Consider the following 21,247-nt stretch of genomic DNA (forward strand, 5'->3'; position numbering starts at 1 on the left):
GCTCCTTCATCTGGTTAAGCTCTTACAGGAAAGTTTTGGGAGTGTCTGAAAATCCTTCCTAAAATCCTGTAACCCTTGAGTCCCAGACCATGCCAGCCCCTTGCTGTTGCTCCTCCTGGCTGGAGCACCAGCCCTGCCAAGGCTGCACTGTCACTGTCACTGTCACCAGGGCTGGGCTGGGTGTCCCAGCCCCTGTTCTCACCCTGGAGCAGGTTCTGTGCTGGTCCTGGCCCCGTGCAAGCCTTGAGGAAGTTTTTTCCCACTGCTGAACCAAGGCTTGGGCTCCATGGACAGCCAGGCTGCAGCTGTGGCAGCTGTTCCTGAGCCCTTTCTAAGCCCAGGGCCAAACTGAAGGATGAACATCTGGCTCCAGCTGTGCTCTCTGGGCACTGGAAACCTTGTGGGCTCACCAGTCAAGAACATCTCAGCATTACTGCAGAGGGGTGTGTGAGCCCAGGCTGCACCAGAACCAGGGAGTCCATTTGGAACAGTCCTTGTGGTGACTGAGACTGACAGCACTGTGGATTTAATTAGCAGATGCAGTTTAATAACCAAAATGCTTTAGCAAGAGCAAACAAAGCTTCGAAAATCACAAGAAGATTGGATCAAGACTGGCAACAGGAAAAAAGATTTAACTAAGAAGAAATGTAAAATTTGTTTGTGTGATGTTTAACACAAAAAATATAGTAAAAAATTCTTAGCCTTCCTAAAAATGGTATATAAGCATGTGTAGCTCACAGTAAAATTCAGATTCTGATCACAAATCAGTAGTCTCCATTTCTCTCTCAATCATCAATAGTCCTAATTCCAGTAAAAGGATCCCAATTCATCCTGAAATTCTCCAGTTCCCTGAGTCACAGAGCCTTACCTGTTTATGGTGCAGTCTGTGAATTATGCAGGTGATCCACACAGACCTGGTGGCTCTGCCTTCCCAAGCTGGGGGCAGCAGGAGGAGCAGCAGGAGCAGGGCTGGGCAGGGTGGGCTGCACACCCAGCTCCAGGATGTGGAGCCCTGCACAGATCATCCAGCTTGGTCCCACAGCCCAAAATGAGCCTGGGTGATGTGGCAGCTCTTGGGGGTTTTTGTTTTTGATGGGGAACCTAATTCTCTTTAAAAACCCCCAGTCTTCACCATTATTCTGGCTGCTGGATGCAAGTTGTTTGGTGGCTTCCAGTGAACCAAATAACTCTGTTAGGGTTTCTCTCTGGCCTCAGGGTGCCCCAGAGCTCAGTGTGAGTTGTGTCCCAATTCCTCCCTGCACTCTGCTGTGAGACAGTGAGGAAATCTGCCTCTGACCTCGATCAGAGCCCAGCCAGCCCCATCCCTTTCAAGCTATTTCTGTGCTGTCTCCACCCATGGCAGTGCTCCCAGTGCTGATCATTTCACTTGCACAAGGTGCAGCTGAGCTCTGCTCTGGCAATGCAGCCAGGGAATGTATTCCTGAGCTGTGCGTGAAGGGGCTGGGAGCTGTTGGTTTCCAGTGAGCCATGGGTGCATCCTCACACCACTGCTTTCTCTTGGGGGATTTTTTGATGGAGACACCTCTGGGGGTGTTTGTGCAGCATCAGGCACAGCAGGGCTGGAACTGCAGATGGGAATGATGCACAGCAGAGGATTAGGATAAGGATAAGGACTGAGCTGAGAGCTCTGTGCACTCGAGCTGCAACAGCCAGACCTGGAGCAAACTGGGTCATGGACACATTTTTAGGTCCAAAGCTCTGAGGGGTTGGTGTGCCATGGCCTGAGATCTGGCAGGAGGTGGATTTTGGGGTGTGATTCCCTAATCACAGGGCTGATAAGGAATATCTGATGTCCAGATATTCTTCCAACCAAGCTGAGCACGACCCCAAGCACTGTTACATGTGAACAACATAAACAATGCTGGCAGGAACCGATCTGAATTTTAAAGGTATGCAGCATTTTTCATTAATTGTTCTTATTTCTCCAGCTAGTTTTTGTTAGGTAGAAAACAAGGGATTGGTGTAGTGGGCACAGCCCAGGGTGTGGGAGGAGACAGAGAGATAGTGACATGCACGGTAGTGATTTAACATGAAATACTCTGACTGCAGGCAGCCTCTGGAGGTTTGTGCCTCATTGATGAATATCATGCATGAAGCGTAGCTCCTTGTGCTACCCACATTTTTCTCTTCCAGGTCTGGTGATTTGGGAACCTGAGTCAAAGCAAATATGCTGAGTTACAGCACATTTCCACAGAAAAAAATTCCCAAAAACCCCCAGGCAAACGACAGACATGTTTATCTGCAAGTGTTTCAGATGCACGGGATGCTCAGACAATGCAGGCTCGAAGGATTAACAGACCTTAATCCTCCCTCAGTGCATTAGTGCCCAGCAGATGAGACAGACACAGACACATCTATAAGGACCGATGGATTCACACAAATACAATCCTCCCCATCAGAGCATCCCCGAGCTGTGCCCCTTTGGGGACAAAGAGGCAGAACTCACCTGGAGGACCACACGGGACCCGCCTGCTTCTTTGGCTTGGCCATCTGCTTCTGGTACTCCATCCAGCCGCTCACCAGCTCGTGCAGGATCATCACGTAGAGCAGGAAAATGAGAATCCTGGGGTCCATGCGCGGCACCTCGGGGTCTGCTTCGCTGGGTACCGGTGCCATGGGCTCGGGGTTCCGGCAGCCGCAGGATGCGAGGATGCTGCTGGAGAGCGGGCAGGGCTCCGAGAACAGCGGGTCCGCGCCGGAGAATCCCCGGGGGATCCGAGCCCGCTGCTACCGTGGGGCAGCACGAGCACAGCTGGCTCACAGCTGGCTCACAGCTGGGTCACAGCTGGGTCACAGCTGCAGCCCCGGCTTGCCCTGGCTTTGTCCGCATCGCTCCGCAGCCCCGCTCGGGCGGGGGAGCCTCGGCTGCCGAGCCCGGCACGGCACGGGCAGAGCTCCTGCTGCTGCCAGGGATAAATCAAACCCCCAGGCAGAGACGGGGGATTCTCCGAGCTGACTCTCTCAGGATTTAGGGCTGCACTGAGCCAATCTTGTTTAGGAGTGTTACTCAGTATTTTTCAGGTGAGATTTTTTTTCTCCTGTTGTTTCCTCACTCTCTTATTTTGTTTTTCTCGTCACTATCCCTTACCTGCATCTTCAGCTGCTGTTTTCCCAGTGTGAGGCTCTGACAGGTTCCTGGTGCTCAGGAAAGCTGTGGCCACAGCATCCAGACTTCCCAAACCACAGCTCCTCTCTCACCCCCTCACCTCCTTTTGTTTAGAGGGGAGGATCCAGCTGATCCACCAGATCACAGAATCCCAGACTGGGAGAGACTCTTGTTCAACCCCTGCCATGGCAGGGACCCCTCCCACTGTCCCCAGTGTCCAGCCTGGCCTTGGGCACTGCCAGGGATCCAGGGGCAGCCACAGCTGCTCTGGGCACCAGGATTTGAACACCCTGAGATGCCCTCAGCCTCTCCCTTTTTTCCTCCGTGGACACAATCTAATACTTGTGCCTGGAATTTCTACCAGGATAAAAGCATAAAGTGTCTTGCTATGACACTTCAAAAACACCCAAAAACATTCCCCCCAAGAACTGTTTTTAAAACCATCTTCCTCAAAATTCATGTTCCTTCAGTGCAATATTTCCATAAGTGCAATAATAAGCCCTCAATAGCTATTTATGGTTATCCAGAACCAAAGCTGTGCCAGCTGCAGAAAAGGGGACCCAGGGACCCCCAGGATCCTCCATCCCCCAGTTCCTACCCAGACAGGGAGAGCTGGGCTTGGGTTCCACGCTGGGCACTGCACTTCAGGTGTGACAAACACATCACAGCCCTCCCACCATAAACTCACCCAACCCAGCCTCCCTTTCCCACCTGAGGGCAGGGGCTCCTCAGAAACTTTTACCCTTTGGTGTGGAAGTACAGACAAATGTGCAACTTTGATAATTTCCTATTAAGTACCAATTTAACACATATTAGGGAATGCTAATTCCATGATAGATCTGCATGTGAAGTAAACCCAAGGGCAGCATCGTTGCCCCAGACACATGTGTGTGTGAGACTCCCTGAGCCAACTCATGAGGAGCCCAGAAGTGCTGAGTAACTCTAAACTGGGAGGAGGGGAGTGAGCAAGTGAATGAAAGCAGCCAGGGCTGGAGGTGTTCTAGCAGCTCTGAAAATGGGAATGTTTGAGGTTCTCCATGGAAGGATAGTGGAGCTGTTCCCATGGCAACAGAGAGAGTTGCCAGGCTGCGGGTGATGGGTTCTGATGAAGGGTACTGGTGAGGGATTGGAGACCAAGGACAACATTGATATTTTATACATATGCAATTTTTGATGAGTAAACCCAACGTGACTCCTTTGTTCCAGGGGAGAGAAGCTTTTCCCACAGGGAGAGACATCACCAGGGCAGGAGCAGTGGAATAACTCATAACAACTCACTCAGACCTGTAGATTCTCCAACATCTGAACAAAAATATTACTTCATACTACATAAGGTAGAAAAGCCAACAATTCATGAGCTGAGAGCACAGCAGCTGATTTCCAAACTGTGACAAATCACCAGCAGTAAGTTCTTTGACAAATGAATCAAAAATATTTAGATTTTAGAGTGATTAAAGCTCAGTTTGGGAGGGCAGGGCAGGAGCTGGCAGTGCTGTGATGGGCTTGGGGTACAGGGGTGCAGGACCCCCCTCTCAGCAGTGGGGAGCCCTGGCATGTTGGTGTTTCCTCTCTGCCTCAGGTAGATTTAGATGGGATATTGGGCAGGAATTGTTCCCTGGCAGGGTGGGCAGGGATGGCACAGGGTGCCCAGAGCAGCTGTGGCTGCCCCTGGATCCCTGGCAGTGCCCAAGGCCAGGCTGGACACTGGGGACAGTGGGAGAGGTCCCTGCCATGGCAGGGGTGGGATGGGATGAGTTTTAAAGTCCCTTTTAACCCAAAGCAATCTGGGATTCTGTGATTGCACAACTTCAGCCCAAGTGGTCTCCTGAAGTCTGGGGGGAGCAGAAGCACCTGAGAGGATCCTTCATGTGCCCAACCACTCTCAGCAGAGCCCAGCAGTCTGCAAACTCACTAATTCCTAAGAATTCCTAAGAGCTGGGAGCAATTAACAGCTGTTTGATAATCATCAGCACCCAGAGATAAGGCAATAAAATGTGTATACAACATTATCACATAACACAGAGCTCACCTGCCCCTTGCTCTGCTCCTCCAGCTCCCCACTGCTCTGCAAATGGCTTTAGTGAAGAGCCAGCACTCCCTGGCCCTGCTGCTCTCACACAACCCCACAGCAATGGCAAACAGGTGGAACCTGGCAGGGGGAAAGGAGAAAAGCCCCAGCTGGAGCTGAGAGGGAAGCAGGACCTGGGGTGGTGTCAGAGAGCCTGGGGCTCAGGCAGGCTTTGAAGAGCAGAGAATGAAAAACAAACTTTGAGAGACAAAGCAGTCTGCTCCAGTTTTGGTGGGGCACAAAATCATCCAGAGGAGAAACTTGAAGCAGACACAGAAGGGACACGGCTGAGCTCCTGAGCAAGGACAACATCTCATTCCTAAGCAGCAGCAAGGGCAGGTTTGAAATTCCTTTGTAAAACCAGGGTGGACATGAGGCCAAGCTTCTTTGTCCAAGGCTCAGTCCAGGTGATTGGGCTGGAATTAAAACCAGAATAACTGAGCAGTCAGCAGCCCTTCACTCCTTGCAAGCCTGACTGCTGCACATTCCCTCTTTGGGCTGTGTATTGTTGGAACACAGGCCCTGAGGAACAGGAACTCCTCACTTTGGGTGTTAATCTAAGCCTCTTTACTCCTAAAGAGATTTTAACAAACAGAAGTGGTAGGTGCTAGTTAGTATTTCTATTCATTGCAGCCCCAAAGATACCCTGCAACAGCAACCTTCCTTCAGGCTCCTGGGAAGCATCCATCATCCCATTCTTCCACTTGGAATGTGGTGTGACTGACTAGCAAACAGGAAAACCCACCTTCCTGAGGCTCACCATTGACCCAGAACTCTCACAACCCCCAAGTGCATCACAAAAAGTCAGCAACAACTCTTTTGTTACAGTAAATCAGGGTCCACCCAAACCTTGCTGCAATTTTTGGCTTTTTAGAAGGAACTCCTGAGTTTCACTGCAAAGTGATCTGCATTTCCCTTTTGGGGACAAAGGCTGCAGGATCCCTCCAGCTACCAGGGTAGACAGGTTCTGAAAACATCCAGCCTCCCACACACAGCTGGAACTGAAACATCAGGACAAGCAGCTCCTGCAAGAGGCCACCAGGTCACGGCCCAAAATTCCTGTGGCATCCAAAAGGTCCAGTGACCCCCACAAGGCAGAGTCAGGCCACAAACAGCTGCAAGTGCAAGTCCCTCTGCTTAGACCCAGCAGTGGCCAAGCTGGATTGGAGGTCCTGGAGTCTCCAGGTGCCCCAAGCAGAGCTCAGTGGCTGCAGGGCTGTTCCTGCATCTCCACAGGCAAAGCCCATGAATGTTGTTGAGCTGGGTGTGAGATGGAAAACAGATTCCTTTCCTTGCCCTTTGGCTGCTCTTCAAGGAACCACCTGTAAAAAACCCCTCTGCAATTAAGTGATTATTGAGTAGTGATTGAGCAGAGACCACAGTGCTGGTGTGGAAACCTGGGCTGGGAACCAACCTGGCTGTGACCCACTGGAGCTGATGTTCTGTGGGTGTTGCTTTGTTCCACAAGTCTCTGATGACACCTTGATCCATGTGTGAGCTCAGGGGAGTAAACCACTGCAGCCACAGCCCTCTCTCTCCTCTCTCAGCACACCAGGGCTCCCTTCCTGCACTCCCTCCCTTCCACCTCTGGAAGGAGAGAGGAGAGTGGACACAAACTGCCAGGGCAGCTCTCAGCCTTCACAGCAGACAGGAAAATGGAGTTTCAGGGTTAAAAAGAACAAGGAGCATTGCAGAATCTGTCAGCTCCTTCCACAGGCTCACGAGTCGATAATTAACAAAAGAAAGAACAGATGCTATGAGACACATTTCTTCTGAAGGTATTTACTTGCTTCTACCTACAACTGTGCCTGAAAAAGTGGTTCATATGCAACTGCATTCCTAATTATTGGGTTGCTTTGTATCAGATTGGTAATGACTCATTACCAGGATTTTGTACACAATTCACCACTTCTTTATTCTGTTAACCTTCATCAGGCAACTCAGCTTTGGCACAGCAAATGATGCTGGCCTGAGGGAAAAAATTAATATTAAAACTACAATAACAACTGTCTCCCGAGTCCTGGACTGGTTTTTTATGATAATAGCACAAGAACCAGCAGTGTTTATTCTGGTTCAAGCTGGATGGCTGATTACAGAAATTACCACAGGAATATCTGAGGGTGGGCAGGGCTGGCACAGGTGCCCAGAGCAGCTGTGGCTGCCCCTGGATCCCTGGCAGTGCCCAAGGCCAGGCTGGACACTGGGGACAGTGGGAGGGGTCCCTGCCATGGCAGGGGTGGGATGGGATGGGATTTAAGGTCCCTTCCAACTCAAACCTTGCTGATTCTTTCTCACTTCTTTGATGTAGAATGACATTCTCAGAAGCTGTTGAAGAAGGAAAACCCCAGTTCTCACTGCTGTCTCTAACACAAGCAGGTGGGAGGCTGTGATCTCCAGGGATGTTTTTCCTCTTCCCTGGGCCCAGACCCTGCTGCTGAGGAGAAGCAGAGCACAGACTCACCCCAAGGCAGCTCTGTCAGCCCAGCTGGGACACCTTTGCCCCTTGTGCAATTGTTTTGCTAGAAAAGGAACCAGGTTTCACTGCCTCCAGTTGCTCAGCCTTGTCCTTCTCCTCAAACTCCTCTGGCAGGTCCAGCAGGCCAAAACCCACCCACACAGATGGTTCAGCTGCTTTTGTGAACTTCTCCTTCCAGCTGGACTAACCTTGTTATCTTTAGTGTGGGCTCCAATGCTGCTGGATGCTCCTCAATTTGCTGATGGTCCTTCCTGCACCACAGAGGGCAAGAACAGGGACTTGGGAAGAGCAGGGAATGCAGATCTCCATGAACTGGAGCAACCATGGGGTAACAACCCTGCCTGATGTGTCCTCAGCACTGAGTGACCCTGGGTGGAGCTGCCCTCAATCTGTGTTTCACACCCACCTGAAGCTCTGAGATGCTTGTTTGCCAGCTGAGCCTGGCCCTGGTGGAAGGGGAATGCTGGCAAGGACACCCAGAGCATGCCTGGGGTTCAGAGCCATGAGGAAGGAGCTCAGTCCTTGTTCACAAAACAGCCTGGAGAGGAAATGAAGGTGAGAAATTAAGGAGAGAGCAGAGAGCTCACAGCAGGACCTCCCAGAGCTGCAAAGACAAATGCAGAAATACTTCCTCCTCCTGCAAAGCTGCTCCATCCAGACTCCAGTCCATGGACACCGCTGGAGGAGCAGAGATGCTTGTGTGCCAGGACAGGCTTCTCACTGCTGTACAAAAGGGAGCACAGAGCAGCATCTGTGTCACCCACCAGAGCTGGAATAAAGGCTGGAGACCCTGGATTGCCTCATGTGCTCTGTCTCTGCCTCCAGAGACTCCACAGCCCTGCCCCACACAGCCCTGCTCCAAACACACCTCCTGAGACAGCCCAGCCTGAGGAGAGCTCAAACAGCATTTAGAGCAGATAGGAACACCTGAAATGCACCTACAGGCAAAATCGGGGGTTCTCCACCCTCAAATGGCTGAATTATACTGAAAAAGTAATTAAATAACTAAAAAAATAACTAAATAACTAATAACTAAAAAATTTATCTCACAGCTGAAACCAGGTCAGGAATGAACAAGATTTTTCATGTCACTTCATTTTCTGGGCTAGATGCAACTCTTCCAAAGCTGAAGGCAGACATTCACCTCAAGGAGCTGGATAAGGGGATCCTCTTTTACAGGGGAAGTCACAAACCAAATTCCCCACCCTGCACAACTCACCAGAATTAACCTAAGGTGACTGCAAAGCCTGAATCTTGCAGCAGCTCTGCCAGAAAAGTCTCTTGGAGAAATAACTCAGTTTTCTGCTGTGCAGCATCTGCTCCAGCCTTTATCAGACACTCTTTCAATGCCCTTCTTCCCTCCAGCCACCTGCACCACATCCCATCCATTGCTCCCAATCCTTCTCCAGTGGGTGCAGGGCCCACAGCAGGGAGAACAGGCTGTTCTGTTCTCCTGGAGATGCTTTGGAGCATTCAGAAGTGTGAGGATGCCTGACAATGGCTCCAGTTGTCCAGTTCCCACCTCTTGTTATCCTGCAAGTCACAGCCCAGCTGAGCCTGAAGAGCCTCACTGGGTTCCTCAGATCCCTCAGTAAAACTCACAGACTTGAATTCTTTGTGAAAATTCTCTCTGCAGCCAGGCTCAGCGGGGTTGGAGAGAGGGTTTGTTCATGTCACAGGGATCACAGCCCTGTTGTAAAGACAAAGGAGGTGAGCAGGAGCGATTCCAGCTCCCCCTGTGCCCATCCAGGGGATTTCAGGGCAGGCAGGGCTGCACCACCCCCTAGTGCACACCCACAGCACTGCCTGTGTCACAGCCATCCCACCGGGCACTGCTGACAGACTGGGAAAAATTCCCTTCTCCAGCCCGGCTGAGCCCATGGCAGGGGCTGGACTGGATGATCTGAAAGGTCTTTCCAATCCAGGTAACTTCTATGATTCTATTTTTATAAAAGCAGAATCTCACTCCCCCTACCCTCAACCCTGTCACTGAGGAATATCAGTCTTGCTCTTTTAACTGCACTTCAAGCTGCTCCTGTGGAGAAAAGTTGAGGGGGAAAGGAGAGAGACTGGTTCAATTTCTGGCTCTCTTTGTGAAAGCCCATCTGAGCAGAGGCTGTTGACTGTTGGACACCCCTGACAGTGCAGCACATCTTACCATGTGCCATGAGAGCTGGAACCTCAAACAGGAACTGGTTTCAGTGGAGTTCATCTCCTCTGACTCTTCCTCCTCTTCAGCATCTTCTCCAGAGACCCCGAGGGGCAGATCAAGGTCAAAGGAAGCCATGATCAGCCTCAAGAGCCCACACCACCTGCTCAGCCACATGGGGCTGCACACTCACTGAGCAGAGTGTAAAAACACAGGATGCCAAGCTTAAAAATATGCATTTTCTTTTTTTTTTTAAATGTACAGTCAGATTTTAAGTGGATCTACAAGAAGACACAGCTATCTTTAAGAAAAGTAAACCTTGCAATGCACTGCATACAGTTTTCTAACCAGCAAGAGCCAGTGAGTCGGGTGATGGCAGCATTTCCTGAAGGAGCTTCAGTGGCTTTTTGTTTCCACCACGTGGGCAGACTCAGAAGGCAGCAGGGGCTCAGCTCCTCTCCCCCAGCCCTGCCTGCAGCCCAGCTCAGCGAGAGGCTGGAGTGGGCACGGCGGGCAGGGGCAGCTCCATGGAGGGAGTCTCAGTCACTTCAGCCGGGCTGGGCTTGCGCAGCTCCAGCTTCTCACTGAGCTGGTTGTACAGCTCCTTCACAGCCTCCCCACTCTGCAGGAGGAGAAGAGGGAAACAGCACAGTCACACTCCATCCTAGCCACAACACCCAGTGTGCCCTCACCCTGTGTGCTCAACACAAACCAACACAGCAGGGAGCTGCAAGGTAACCAGGCCACAGCTGGGTACACCTGGGAAGCAGAGCTCGTGCTCCATCCAGCAGTGTCTGGAAAGGCAGATGCTTTCACCTGCCATCACTTTTCCCTTCCTACCTGCTTGCTGGGCTCCAAAGCCTTCTGGAGAGACTCTAGTTTGGCTGGGGCAACTTTGTGATGCAGATGCAGCAGCAGCCTGAGCACATGCCTGTGCACGTTCTCCTTCCTGCAAGAGCCATTGGAAAGCAGAGTAACCAAGACAAACAAACACCATATTGAGAGCAAGGAAGCCACAGCACCAGAATCATTCACCCACCACAGACTTTGTTATAATTTTCCAAAACCCCTGAGAATTTGAGCTTCTGTAAGGGGCTAATTTAGTGTAAGCACCAACACTGCCTTAGACCTTCAAGGATTCAAGGAATTGTTCAGCAGGAGGGGATTACCTGCACAGCCATGAGGAGGGAGGGGGAGATTTTAAGCAGAGTGTGTGAAGCAGCAGCAGCACATGCTGCTATGCCCCAGCAGTAATTTCAGCCACTTTTAGGGAAGCTTTCTGTCTGCAGGCCACCAGCTAAACCAGTGACTGACCAGAGGTAACAACAGCTTTTTGAGTGCTGCTGATACTGTAAGAGCTGAAGTTAACTGTACATAGCCAGAGCTACTGCAAAGCCTGAAGGATATTTTCCTTTGCAACTCCAACTTGGGGATAATGAACTGCAGTTTAAATAAAAATTTACTATCAAGACATAAACATTTTGCTGATAAAAACTTCATCCCAAAACATACACCCTTCCTTAAAGGAAAACAGCATCAGGCTGGTATTTCCACTGCCTGTGAAGAATTTGGTGAACTATTAAACTATTATTCAGAGCAGCAAAACCTCTGTCAGGCAGAGTAAACTCCCTCTGTCCAGGGAGAAAAATCTGCTTTACCTGGAGCAGGCAGTGAGGAAGAAGCCATCAAAGAGACTGGTGCAGAACTCCTCAAGTGCAAACTCATCACTGAGCAGGGTGAGGTTACCAGTGAGCAGGTGCAGGAAAATGTCACTGAAGGCCAAGTCACTGAATGTCTCAACTAGAATATATGAAAAGGAAAGAGACTGACAAAGATGTGCCAAAACCTGTCCACACAGCTCCTGTTCCTGCTGAAAACCCTGCAGTGAGGTTTCACCATAGAATGGTTTGGGTTGGAAAGGACCTTAAAACCCATCCAGTGCCACCCCTGCCATGACAGTGTCACCTCCCCCTGTCCCCAGTGTCCAGCCTGGCCTTGGGCACTGCCAGGGATCCAGGGGCAGCCACAGCTGCTCTGGGCACCCTGTGCCAGCCCTGCCCACCCAAACAGGGAATAATTCTTCCCCAGTACCTAATCTAAGCTTACTTTCTTTCAGTCTTTTTTTTTTTCTCATTTCCTTTGATAACAGGCAGCCCAGGCAAGTGGCTTTGATCTTTCAGACATAAAAGATTAGGAGCAGATTGCTCCAGAGCTCTCCTGCAACTCATCCCAGAGGAGTCAGTGAACAAGATAATACAGGTGAAAAAATCAATGCTGTGCTCAGTCCTATTTTGTTACCAGTTTTTTCACCACACAAAGCCAAGTGCAACTTCACCTGCAATCACTGTGGGCAGCAGACCTGGGGCACCTGCTCTGAATCTTTCAGATTCATTCCAAATGGTTCTCAACTGATCTCATTGTTAAAGGAGCCCTTCATGTAAGGAACCACTGACCTCAGCCACTGTCCCTAAACTCTCACATCAGCAGAAAACTGCAGAACCCAAAGACTCACAACTAAGTCACCAAAGAGCCAAAGGCAGAACATGATGTCCCTGGCTCTGACATTCTTTTCATTCCAGGTTCAGTGGCCTCCTGGGTGTCCAATACAAGGCAAACAGCCATAGAACAGAAGATTAGACAAAGACCCACCTAGTGCTGGCAGGAGCCTCAGAAAAGCATTCTTGTTCCTCTGTTTGGTGATGTGAAGGATGTAATACAGCCCAATCTCACAAGCTATTCTGTTCTCCTGCAGGAACCTGTTATGGCACAAGCAAAGTTTATTCATCAATAAAGCTATTTTTTTTTTAGTTTTTAAGAGGTTTAAAGTACTTTTGGGGTAGTTATCAAGCAAGTACAGCAGTGGCTAACCTCAAACCCACTGAAGAGCAGCCATTCAGTGAGAGAGCAGATGGATCATCCCTATGTTCACTACCACACTCCAGAAAAACTGAACATTCACAGCTGGATTTGACTGTGAACATTTATAATGTATTAATGATAGAAGTGCTGTTCAAAATGGGGTTTAGTAGAAGCCCAAATACTAAAAAATTATACAAAGTCCAATACTGTTTTAGTCTCCCAAAGTCTGTGACAGAGGAGAGCACAACTACCAGGACCCAGTACCCCAGATTCTGGCACACAGACAGAAACTGTGCTAGAAATCAGCAGAAGATCTGAACACAACAGAGCACACAGAGGTTTTAATTATCTTTCTGACATCCCTGGAGTGACAGGTTATCGACAGAGAAAGAGTGTGGTTGTCAAAAATGCCAATTTTATGATTTCCAATAGTGCTTTTCATCCAGCTGCACCCAGATATCACCCAAAACTAAGCATTCACTGCCTGGGAAGCTGAACAGAAACACCAAATACTCTCCTATTCTAGGTCATTATAGGAAATATTACTTTATGTAGGTAAATTTTATTTGAGGGAGCACAAGTGAAAGCTGTTTTGCTAAAGGGAAAGGTCAGACTTGATGCATTAGCACTGACTTTTATCCCAGGAAGCCTTGCCCTCAGCAGAGGCAGTTTTCCCTGCCAGGTCTGGCTGGCTCCCTGCTGCTTTGGTGCCAGACCCTGCAGTGGGTGGGGCCAGGCACCTACTTGGTGAAAGCCTCAGGAATGGTGCTGGGGTAGGGGATTGGTCCTTTCTCCTCTGAGGGCAGCTTCTGATCCACAGTGAAGGTGTGGTCATCCACCACAAAGGACATCAGCAGGGGCAGGAACCTGGTGATCAGCTCAGCTTCCTTGGAGTGAGGGAAGGACAGAGGGAAGAGAACAAATCCATCATCAGTCACTTCATGCCACCTAATGGTCCTGAAGTGCAGTGACAAAAGCAAGGCACTGAGGAAACCCAGCTCACAGACATCCAGTTCAAAAGTCCTGAATAATTCACTTCTACATGTTCCATGGTAAGTATGAAAACTCTACTTCATCTCACTCCAGAAATACTCCTGCTCAAACCCTCTCTTTGGACAGCTGTGCAGCATTTCTCCTGAGAGGCCCTTCCCAGCACTGCTGCAGGCATGGGATGTGCTCAGGATGACATCAAACTGCTGATAACAACAATTACAGACTCACAGCATGGCCCAGGCTTATTTGTGCTAACACAACTACAAATAAATCAGGTTTTGAAGGCTGATTCAGAGGCTCCCTTTGGAAAGAAACTGAGCATCTTCTCTTACAGGTTCATGAGAGAGCACAATCACAGCACTACCTCCAGAATTACTGATCACTCTCACTGCTACAGAGCCAGTGTTAAGGCACACCCTCCCTGGGATGAATTTAAACATCCTAGCAGCCAGGAGTGGATGTATTTTGGAGACTTCAGATGTGCCCCTAGGTATTTATAAAACATTTACTGCTTTATAGTTCAGAAACAGCAAATTCCTCCTGAGGAACAGCCCTGCTGTGCAACACCAGGGTTGGCCCTCCTGCCCTCAGCTGAACTACACCAGGGATTCCTGTAATACTGGGAGGGGATTTCCAAAGCATGGAAAGATTACAGTTCAGTGTGGCACTGCACTAAATTCCTGTAACAGAGAGTTGAGAGGGAAAAAAACGTTTCTCTTGTCAATGAAAAGCTTCTAAACTGCTGCCAGAGTTTGAGACCAGTCTTGGAAATATTGCTTTCCTCATGCAAGATGTGTTCTACAAACCCATCAATTGTGTACAAGACTCCAGGAAAAATGACAGAGCAATGAGCAACCAGTGGAGTATTTAACAAGAGGTACAGGCTGATTTTAGAACAGTAAGGATCAGGCACCCATGAAATAAAAAGGAAGGCAATGGAAGCTCACAGTCCAGAACAGCTGCTCTGTGACCACTGTTTTTTCTCAAGAAAGCTCTGATGAGACATTTGGAGAACAAATGTTTAATAAGAAATGAAATAAAGTAATAAACAAGTCTGAATTTGATTAACTGTGTTAAATTCTTACCATCAAAGGGGCTCACCATTTTTGGTTCCTTGAAGACTTGGCTGTCAATCATGTCCCAGGCCCCCTGTCCCAAAGACAGCATCCTAAGCAGCAGCAGCAGATCTGGGCTTTCCTCAAATTTGAAGGGGAGAAGAAAAACAGCTATTTTGATCCTCACATGAAATACTTATTTGGAAGCAGTTCTGGATTAGCAGCTTTGTCCAAGACTGCTAAAGGCATTCAGTTCAAGTAAATTGAAAAGTGATCCTCAAATGGGCATCAAATAACTGCCACACCTCAGGGTTTGTGGGGGTTGTAGATTTATAATGCACCAGGAAGTTTGCAGCCACCTGAGCACATCTTTTTAAAATGTGTACAGCCCAATTAGTGCACTAAAATGTAATGTGTGAGAAGACAAACCAAATCATCTCAGCAAAAGAAAGGAGGAGAAAGGGTGTGGAAGAATGACAATGGATTTTTTGTTTATATTGTGTCCTGAAACCCAAACGACTTTCAGTCTTAAACTGTCACAAGGAAGTTACTCCATGCAGCAGTAACACTGAACAACTCAGGGATAAAACAGCAAGTGGCTCCCATTGTCCAGACACCTGTCAGGGTGCCCTTAACATTTCAGCACCTCCTGCAGACTCCACTTGCAGGAATTGTGTTTTATCTCAGCCACCAGACCAGAACTGTGCAAACAAACCCACAGCATTCACCATGGCAGGAGAAAGGTGCTGCTGTCACACAAACTGATGGAGGGAAAAAGCAGGCAGGAACAGATTCTACACATTATTCTGTATTTGCACAGCTGCCAGGCAGAATGAGCCATGCAAAGAATTCATGGTCAGTTTTGGAGAGTTCCAAAATGCCCAGTCCAAAGAGCTCCTGCAGAGCTCTGCAGCAGATGCTGCAAATGAACAGGAGTCATGTTTCCCTTGTTCCAACTGCCACATTTGGGAACTTCTGAGACTTGGACAGTGCCAGTCCTTCCCTGATGGCTGTCAGTCAGCCAAGACCACAGTTCAGTTAGGAACACAAGCTGCAATGCTTACCCTGGGTAAGGTGTCCTGCCCAACCAGGTCCTGCAGGTGCCTTATGGTGCTCAAGGCTAAGGTGTTAATGGCAAAGGGATCACACAGGATCATTGACAAGTCCCTGAGAAGGAGCAAAAATCAAACACTTGTCATACATAACCAACAACCCCCTTGTGCAAACCAAACTGTGTGCACCTGATGAACCTTCTCCTGCCCTGTAAAGAAATACATTCATGTTGGTTTTGACATGAAAGAGCACAAAAAACAATTGCTGAATATCTTCTGCACTGAGATCAAGCACAAAATCTCCCACAGCCAGTTGAAGCTCTGCTGGGAGGCAGCCCAAAGACAATGGAGCTCTGGTGGCCTCAGCTCTTTGACCATCTCCAGAATGCTGAGGACAGAAAGGTCTCAGAGGCTTTTGAAAAACAACAGATAAAAGTGAATTCTCAAATAGTGAAGATTTAAAATACCAATGGACAAAATCTGAAAGTATCAGCTAAATAAAATATTGTGAGGGCACCTTCCAGAGATATAAGTGTACCAGCATTTGAAGCTAATGAAGTACTTTAACTGACAAATATCACCAGCCCATTTTCTCTGGGTTTAAAGCCAGACAAGTCATTCATAATTAGTTATTCTGACTCCCTAAGAAAGGCTCCTGAATTCTGTTATGAAGCCACAGGGGAGACTCAAGAGTGCAAGTGAAGCAGTGCAAGCTCTGCCACCAGGATGAGCCTGGCTGTGCCCCAGCACACTGAGGGATGTTTGGGATGTGACTGCACAGAGGGGCTGCTGGGGGTTTGCTGGCTTTAGGGAAGAATTAATACCCCCAGCACCTGTCAGATGTTGAGAGTGCTAGGAAGCCATTTTCAGTTTCCCAATGAATAGCCCAAGTGCCTTACCCCAACACTTGCTCTTGCCCTTTCTTCACCCCATCCAGGAATCCTTGCAACTCCCGAGCTCTCTTGTTGTCCACGAACTTCTCCCGAATGCAGGCATCCAGGCACCAGGTGAACTGTCACCAAGTGAACTCATTAAACCAGCAATAAACTCATGATGTCAGAGAAAACAGGCCCAGGATCACCTCAAAACATCTGCAACTGAGATGCTTCATTAATGAACCCAGGCACTACCACACTGGTGACTGACAGAGAGATCAGGAATGCCCAGGGAAGTTAACCTGGGGTCACTTTCTCCACTTCCAGGGAAGGTATTCCCTGGCAATTAAGGAGTAGGAATTAAATCCACCACTGCCCTGCACACCTGTGGATTTACACAAGTAGGAGACTGAGAAAGCAGCAGCATCACTTAGAAATAAAAATATGGTTTATTTTGGCCACTGCAATAGCACTCCCACTCTCTAAAGGAATATTGACAGTAGAGGTGTTTGTGCTTTAGAGCTGTATTACTGAACTATTTTTAAGCAGAACACATGTAAAACTTAACAACTACTTCAGAAAAAAAGCCTTGTTCCAGCTCAGAGTGATGCTACCATGAACAAGAGGCCAGTAACAAGATCTTGCTGTGACATTACCACATCTGTCACTTCCCAATATTTGAATAATTTCATGTTGTCTTATAATTCAATATCCAAAGTATTTACTGTTACACACAGTTTACTGACAGATGGAGCATATCCACAACGGGGAGGGAAGCCTGGAGTAAGAACATGGGGCCAGCTGATGGTTTTTATTATTATTGCAGCATTTGCATAGAACAAATGTCAGATCAGACACTGCTTTTAACACTCACAAAGCACCCTAAATTTGAGTGATTCATGGATTCATGAAAGCAAACTGCTGGTTAACCAAGCTGAAGTTCTCACCTGAAGGTCCAAGGAATACAAGATGACATTTAGGTTCAAGGTCTGTTTACAGAAAGGACTCATCTTCTCTGGGCTTTCTCCAGCAAATTCTCCACAAATCCCCCCATGTGTCCCACAGGATTGGTACCTTGTGACAGGGGTCAACAGTGCAGATGTCACTGATCTCCAGGTCGTGCAGAGACATCAGGAGCTCTGCCCTCAGCGTGCAGTAGTGGACGTTCCTGGTGCGCAGGAACAAGGTCCTCAGGAACTGCAGCACCATGTCATAGAGCTTCACGTTCTTGCCAATCATCTGAGTCAGCTTCTGCACCACCTGGGCTCAAGGGCACACACTGGGGCTCAGCACCAAGAGATGCTCTCATTCTACACACACACACTAATGTAAACTCTTTATGTTATGTGATTTACCAAGACTGAAGCACCTGCAGGGACATGAGGCCCTGAAAAGGAACTCTTTGCTCCAAGATTTCCAAGAGCATTTGTTCAAGAGATGGTCACCAAATCTTCAACAGCCATCATGCCTTTGTCCCAGCCCAGAAGTTTCTTTCTTCTACCCTTCTGATTCTCCCCTCATCCCCTCAGGGGAGTCACCAATGGATGTGTGGTGCTGAGTGGCCAGCTGGGATTAAAGCACAACTCTGCAGTGCAAACCTGGAGCAAATAGTACCAGGGCACTTACACCAAATGATTCTGAAAGCCAAACAGGCCTAAAACAATCCCTCACATAACAGATGTGCTGTCCTCTCTGAAATTAAAGCATTGTATTGCCTTCTAGTTAATTTAATTCACAAAGCAACTTTTCTGGAAGTCAATTAACTACAACTTTCTACATCCTTTTTTTTTTTTAAAAAAAAGCAACTTCAGTTGAGCTATGTCCACTAAAAATGGTCCCAAGAAAGCAAATTTAGCATATCAGCATACTCAAACTGATGTGATAGAGATGTTCAGCCTTCAGAACAGCTGAAGTGTATTAAAGCCAGACTGAACAACAGAGAAAAAAATGTGCCCTCTTTTTTAAAATGCATAAACAGCTTAGAACATTCATAATTTATTACACAACTAAAATAATTCCTGCTTTCATCAAGATGTGTAGAAGAAAATGGCTTGGTGTTTCTTGCAAGGAGTTTGTTCAGCTAAACAACTTCAGCAGCAAAGGTGGGCAGGAGAAAACTTATGTGATGGCTGATTGAAAATTCCTGATAAATTCCCCTCAGCAGCACACTGTGAGGGTTTCATTGTCCTTACCTCTCCCTGACGTCTCGTTTTGGGAGATGGACTGAAGAAATTTTGCAAGAAGGAAATATCATTGCTGAAGAGAATGTTCTCCTTCTCCAGGATGTATTGTTTCAGCAGGGGGGACACCTCATCCCCAAAGAGAGCCTGGTTGTCCTGCCAGATCTGCCTCTTCACCTCCACAGCACAGGCCTTGTACAGGTCCTTATCAGCCATCACCAGCTTCAGCTTCTTCTCAGGGACCTGCAATCCACAGAGCAGTTACACAGTGAGCAGCACCTCACCTGGCATCCATGTAACCCATAACTGACTCCAGGAGGCATCTCAAACATGGAATCACAGAACCTCCTGAGCTGGAGGGACCCACAGGATCACCCAGTGCAGCCCCTGTCCCTGCCCAGACCCCCCAACAATCCCCCCTGTCCATCCCTGGTGCCCAAATGTCACACCAGGGACACACATGTCACACAGTGACACACTATGTCACACCAGTGACACACATGTCACACCAGGGACACACATGTCACACAGTGACACACTATATCACACAGTGACACACTATATCACACAGTGACACACATATCACACCAGGGACACACATGTGACACCAGTGACACACATCACGCCAGTGGCACACATGTGACACCAGTGACACACATCACACCAGACCAACCAGTGCAGTGGTCCCACCTTGGGCAAGTGCTTCATGACACACATGACCACAGGCTGTATCGAGGGCATCTTGACCAGGGAAAAGCTCTTCTCTAGGAGATCTTCCAGCTTCTTGTACCTGAAAAAACAGAAACACACGAGACTAAGTACCATGGAGCATTAAAGGAACAAAGTGGCCGCCTCAAAGCCATGGGAACTCAGGCCCTGAGGAGCCCAACTCTCCTTTACAGAAGTCACCCTTCCACTGCACTTTCACTCAGAACTCCCAGCTCACTCCAAGGAACCAAGGAGACTGCTGACACACCTCTCCTCCACCTTCCCCTCCAAGGCGATGGCAGAGACTCTCTCCAGCAGCTTCTCCCGCAGCTCATCGAACACGGACTGGTGGAACTCGAGCCGGGGGGTGCCGTGCAGGTCCAGGAAGGGCAGCGCATACTGCAGCGAGGGCAGCAGCACCCCGTTCTCCGTCTGCAACACAACCCGCAGCGGGGACTGAGAACGGCACTGGGGAAAACAAATAAAGGCAGGGGAAACCCAGCCCAGCTCCCCACACGGCACCTCCGCGGCGCCCAGCGCACCTGGAACTGCTCGATGGCCTTCAGCGGCTCCGTGCAGTTCGTCAGGGTCTCCTTGAGGTCCTCGCCATTGGCCACTCCCAGCTCCTGCAGCCCCGCGTACATCTCGGCCTGGCCGGGTGCGCGGGGCCGCTCCGGCTCAGCTCCCGATCCCGATCGCGATCCCGATCCCGATCCCGATCCCGATCCCGATCCCGATCCCGATCCCGGCCCAGTTCCCGGTGCCGGTCCCGCCTCACGCCGCCCCGGCCCCGCGCGGTCCGCCCCGCCCCGCCCCGCCCCGCCGCGCCGGGCCCCGCGCCGCAGCACCAAGGTTCCGGCGCACGAAGGTTCCGGCTGAGCCGGGCCGGGCGGACACGGCAAAGGAGCCTTTGGGATAATCGATCAAAGATTCGTGTTAATCACAAAAGTATTGGGGTTTGTGTAAACCAGAATGCTTAAGTCTTCCTAAAGAAAGGAAAATATATGATTAAATAATTTTGTTTTAAATTCTCCTGTTATGAATATTATGTTTCTAAATAAGTTGGATCTACTGACAGCTTGCCAAACAAGGCTTTCACACAGCCCAGCAGATTCTTCAAAATCAGGTCTCCTGCCTTTGTGTAATCAATTGCTGCCTATCCCTAAGGCCAGACTTCCTGACTTCTGCCATTTCTTTATCTGCGAAGACCTGATAAATTGATAAATACATACATACATGCATACATACATACGTACATAAATACTAAACAGATAAACTTGACAAATTGCTTATAGACTCACATTGTCCAGTGATCCCATGGACCACCACTTCTTACCTGGCAAAACTATGACAACAAAAAAATAACAATTATTGATGACTACAATAGGAAACCATGCTATAAAGGGAGCTGCAAACCAAAGTTTGGTGGAGTGTGGAGTGGGCTGTGACCCCTCTGCCTCCCCAGCACTGCTTGCTCTGTCTATAGAAAATAAAGCAATTGTCATAAATGAGAAACAAAAAATTCAGCAAAATTCAGATTGGTTTATTTTACATAGACAGAGCAATGCAGTCCTGGGGAAAACGTGAGGGGTCACCACCCACTCCATGCTTCCACCCAACTTGGTTTGCAGCTCCCTTTTTATAGCATGGTTTCCTTGTAGTAATCAATAATTGTCATTGTTTTGTTGTCATAATTCTGCAAGGT

The 21,247-nt window shown here is 48.8% G+C and overlaps 1 protein-coding gene across 1 annotated transcript; it reads right to left on the minus strand.

The window, feature by feature from the left end:
* Positions 1-10,039: 10,039 nt before the first annotated feature.
* On the minus strand, positions 10,040-20,347 carry NELFB (negative elongation factor complex member B). Its single transcript, XM_056505337.1, has 13 exons — positions 20,085-20,347; positions 19,811-19,974; positions 19,525-19,624; positions 18,847-19,077; positions 17,729-17,914; positions 16,679-16,791; positions 15,792-15,894; positions 14,774-14,869; positions 13,424-13,566; positions 12,470-12,576; positions 11,479-11,620; positions 10,661-10,769; positions 10,040-10,442 (listed from the first exon to the last, which is right to left on the minus strand). Exons 1-13 carry the CDS (start codon positions 20,184-20,186, stop codon positions 10,305-10,307), a joined length of 1,734 nt encoding a protein of 577 aa, XP_056361312.1. The 5' UTR covers positions 20,187-20,347; the 3' UTR covers positions 10,040-10,304.
* Positions 20,348-21,247: the final 900 nt, after the last annotated feature.

This window comes from Oenanthe melanoleuca, chromosome 17 (genome assembly GCF_029582105.1).
Source record: "Oenanthe melanoleuca isolate GR-GAL-2019-014 chromosome 17, OMel1.0, whole genome shotgun sequence".
In the NCBI taxonomy this organism is placed as follows: domain Eukaryota; kingdom Metazoa; phylum Chordata; class Aves; order Passeriformes; family Muscicapidae; genus Oenanthe; species Oenanthe melanoleuca.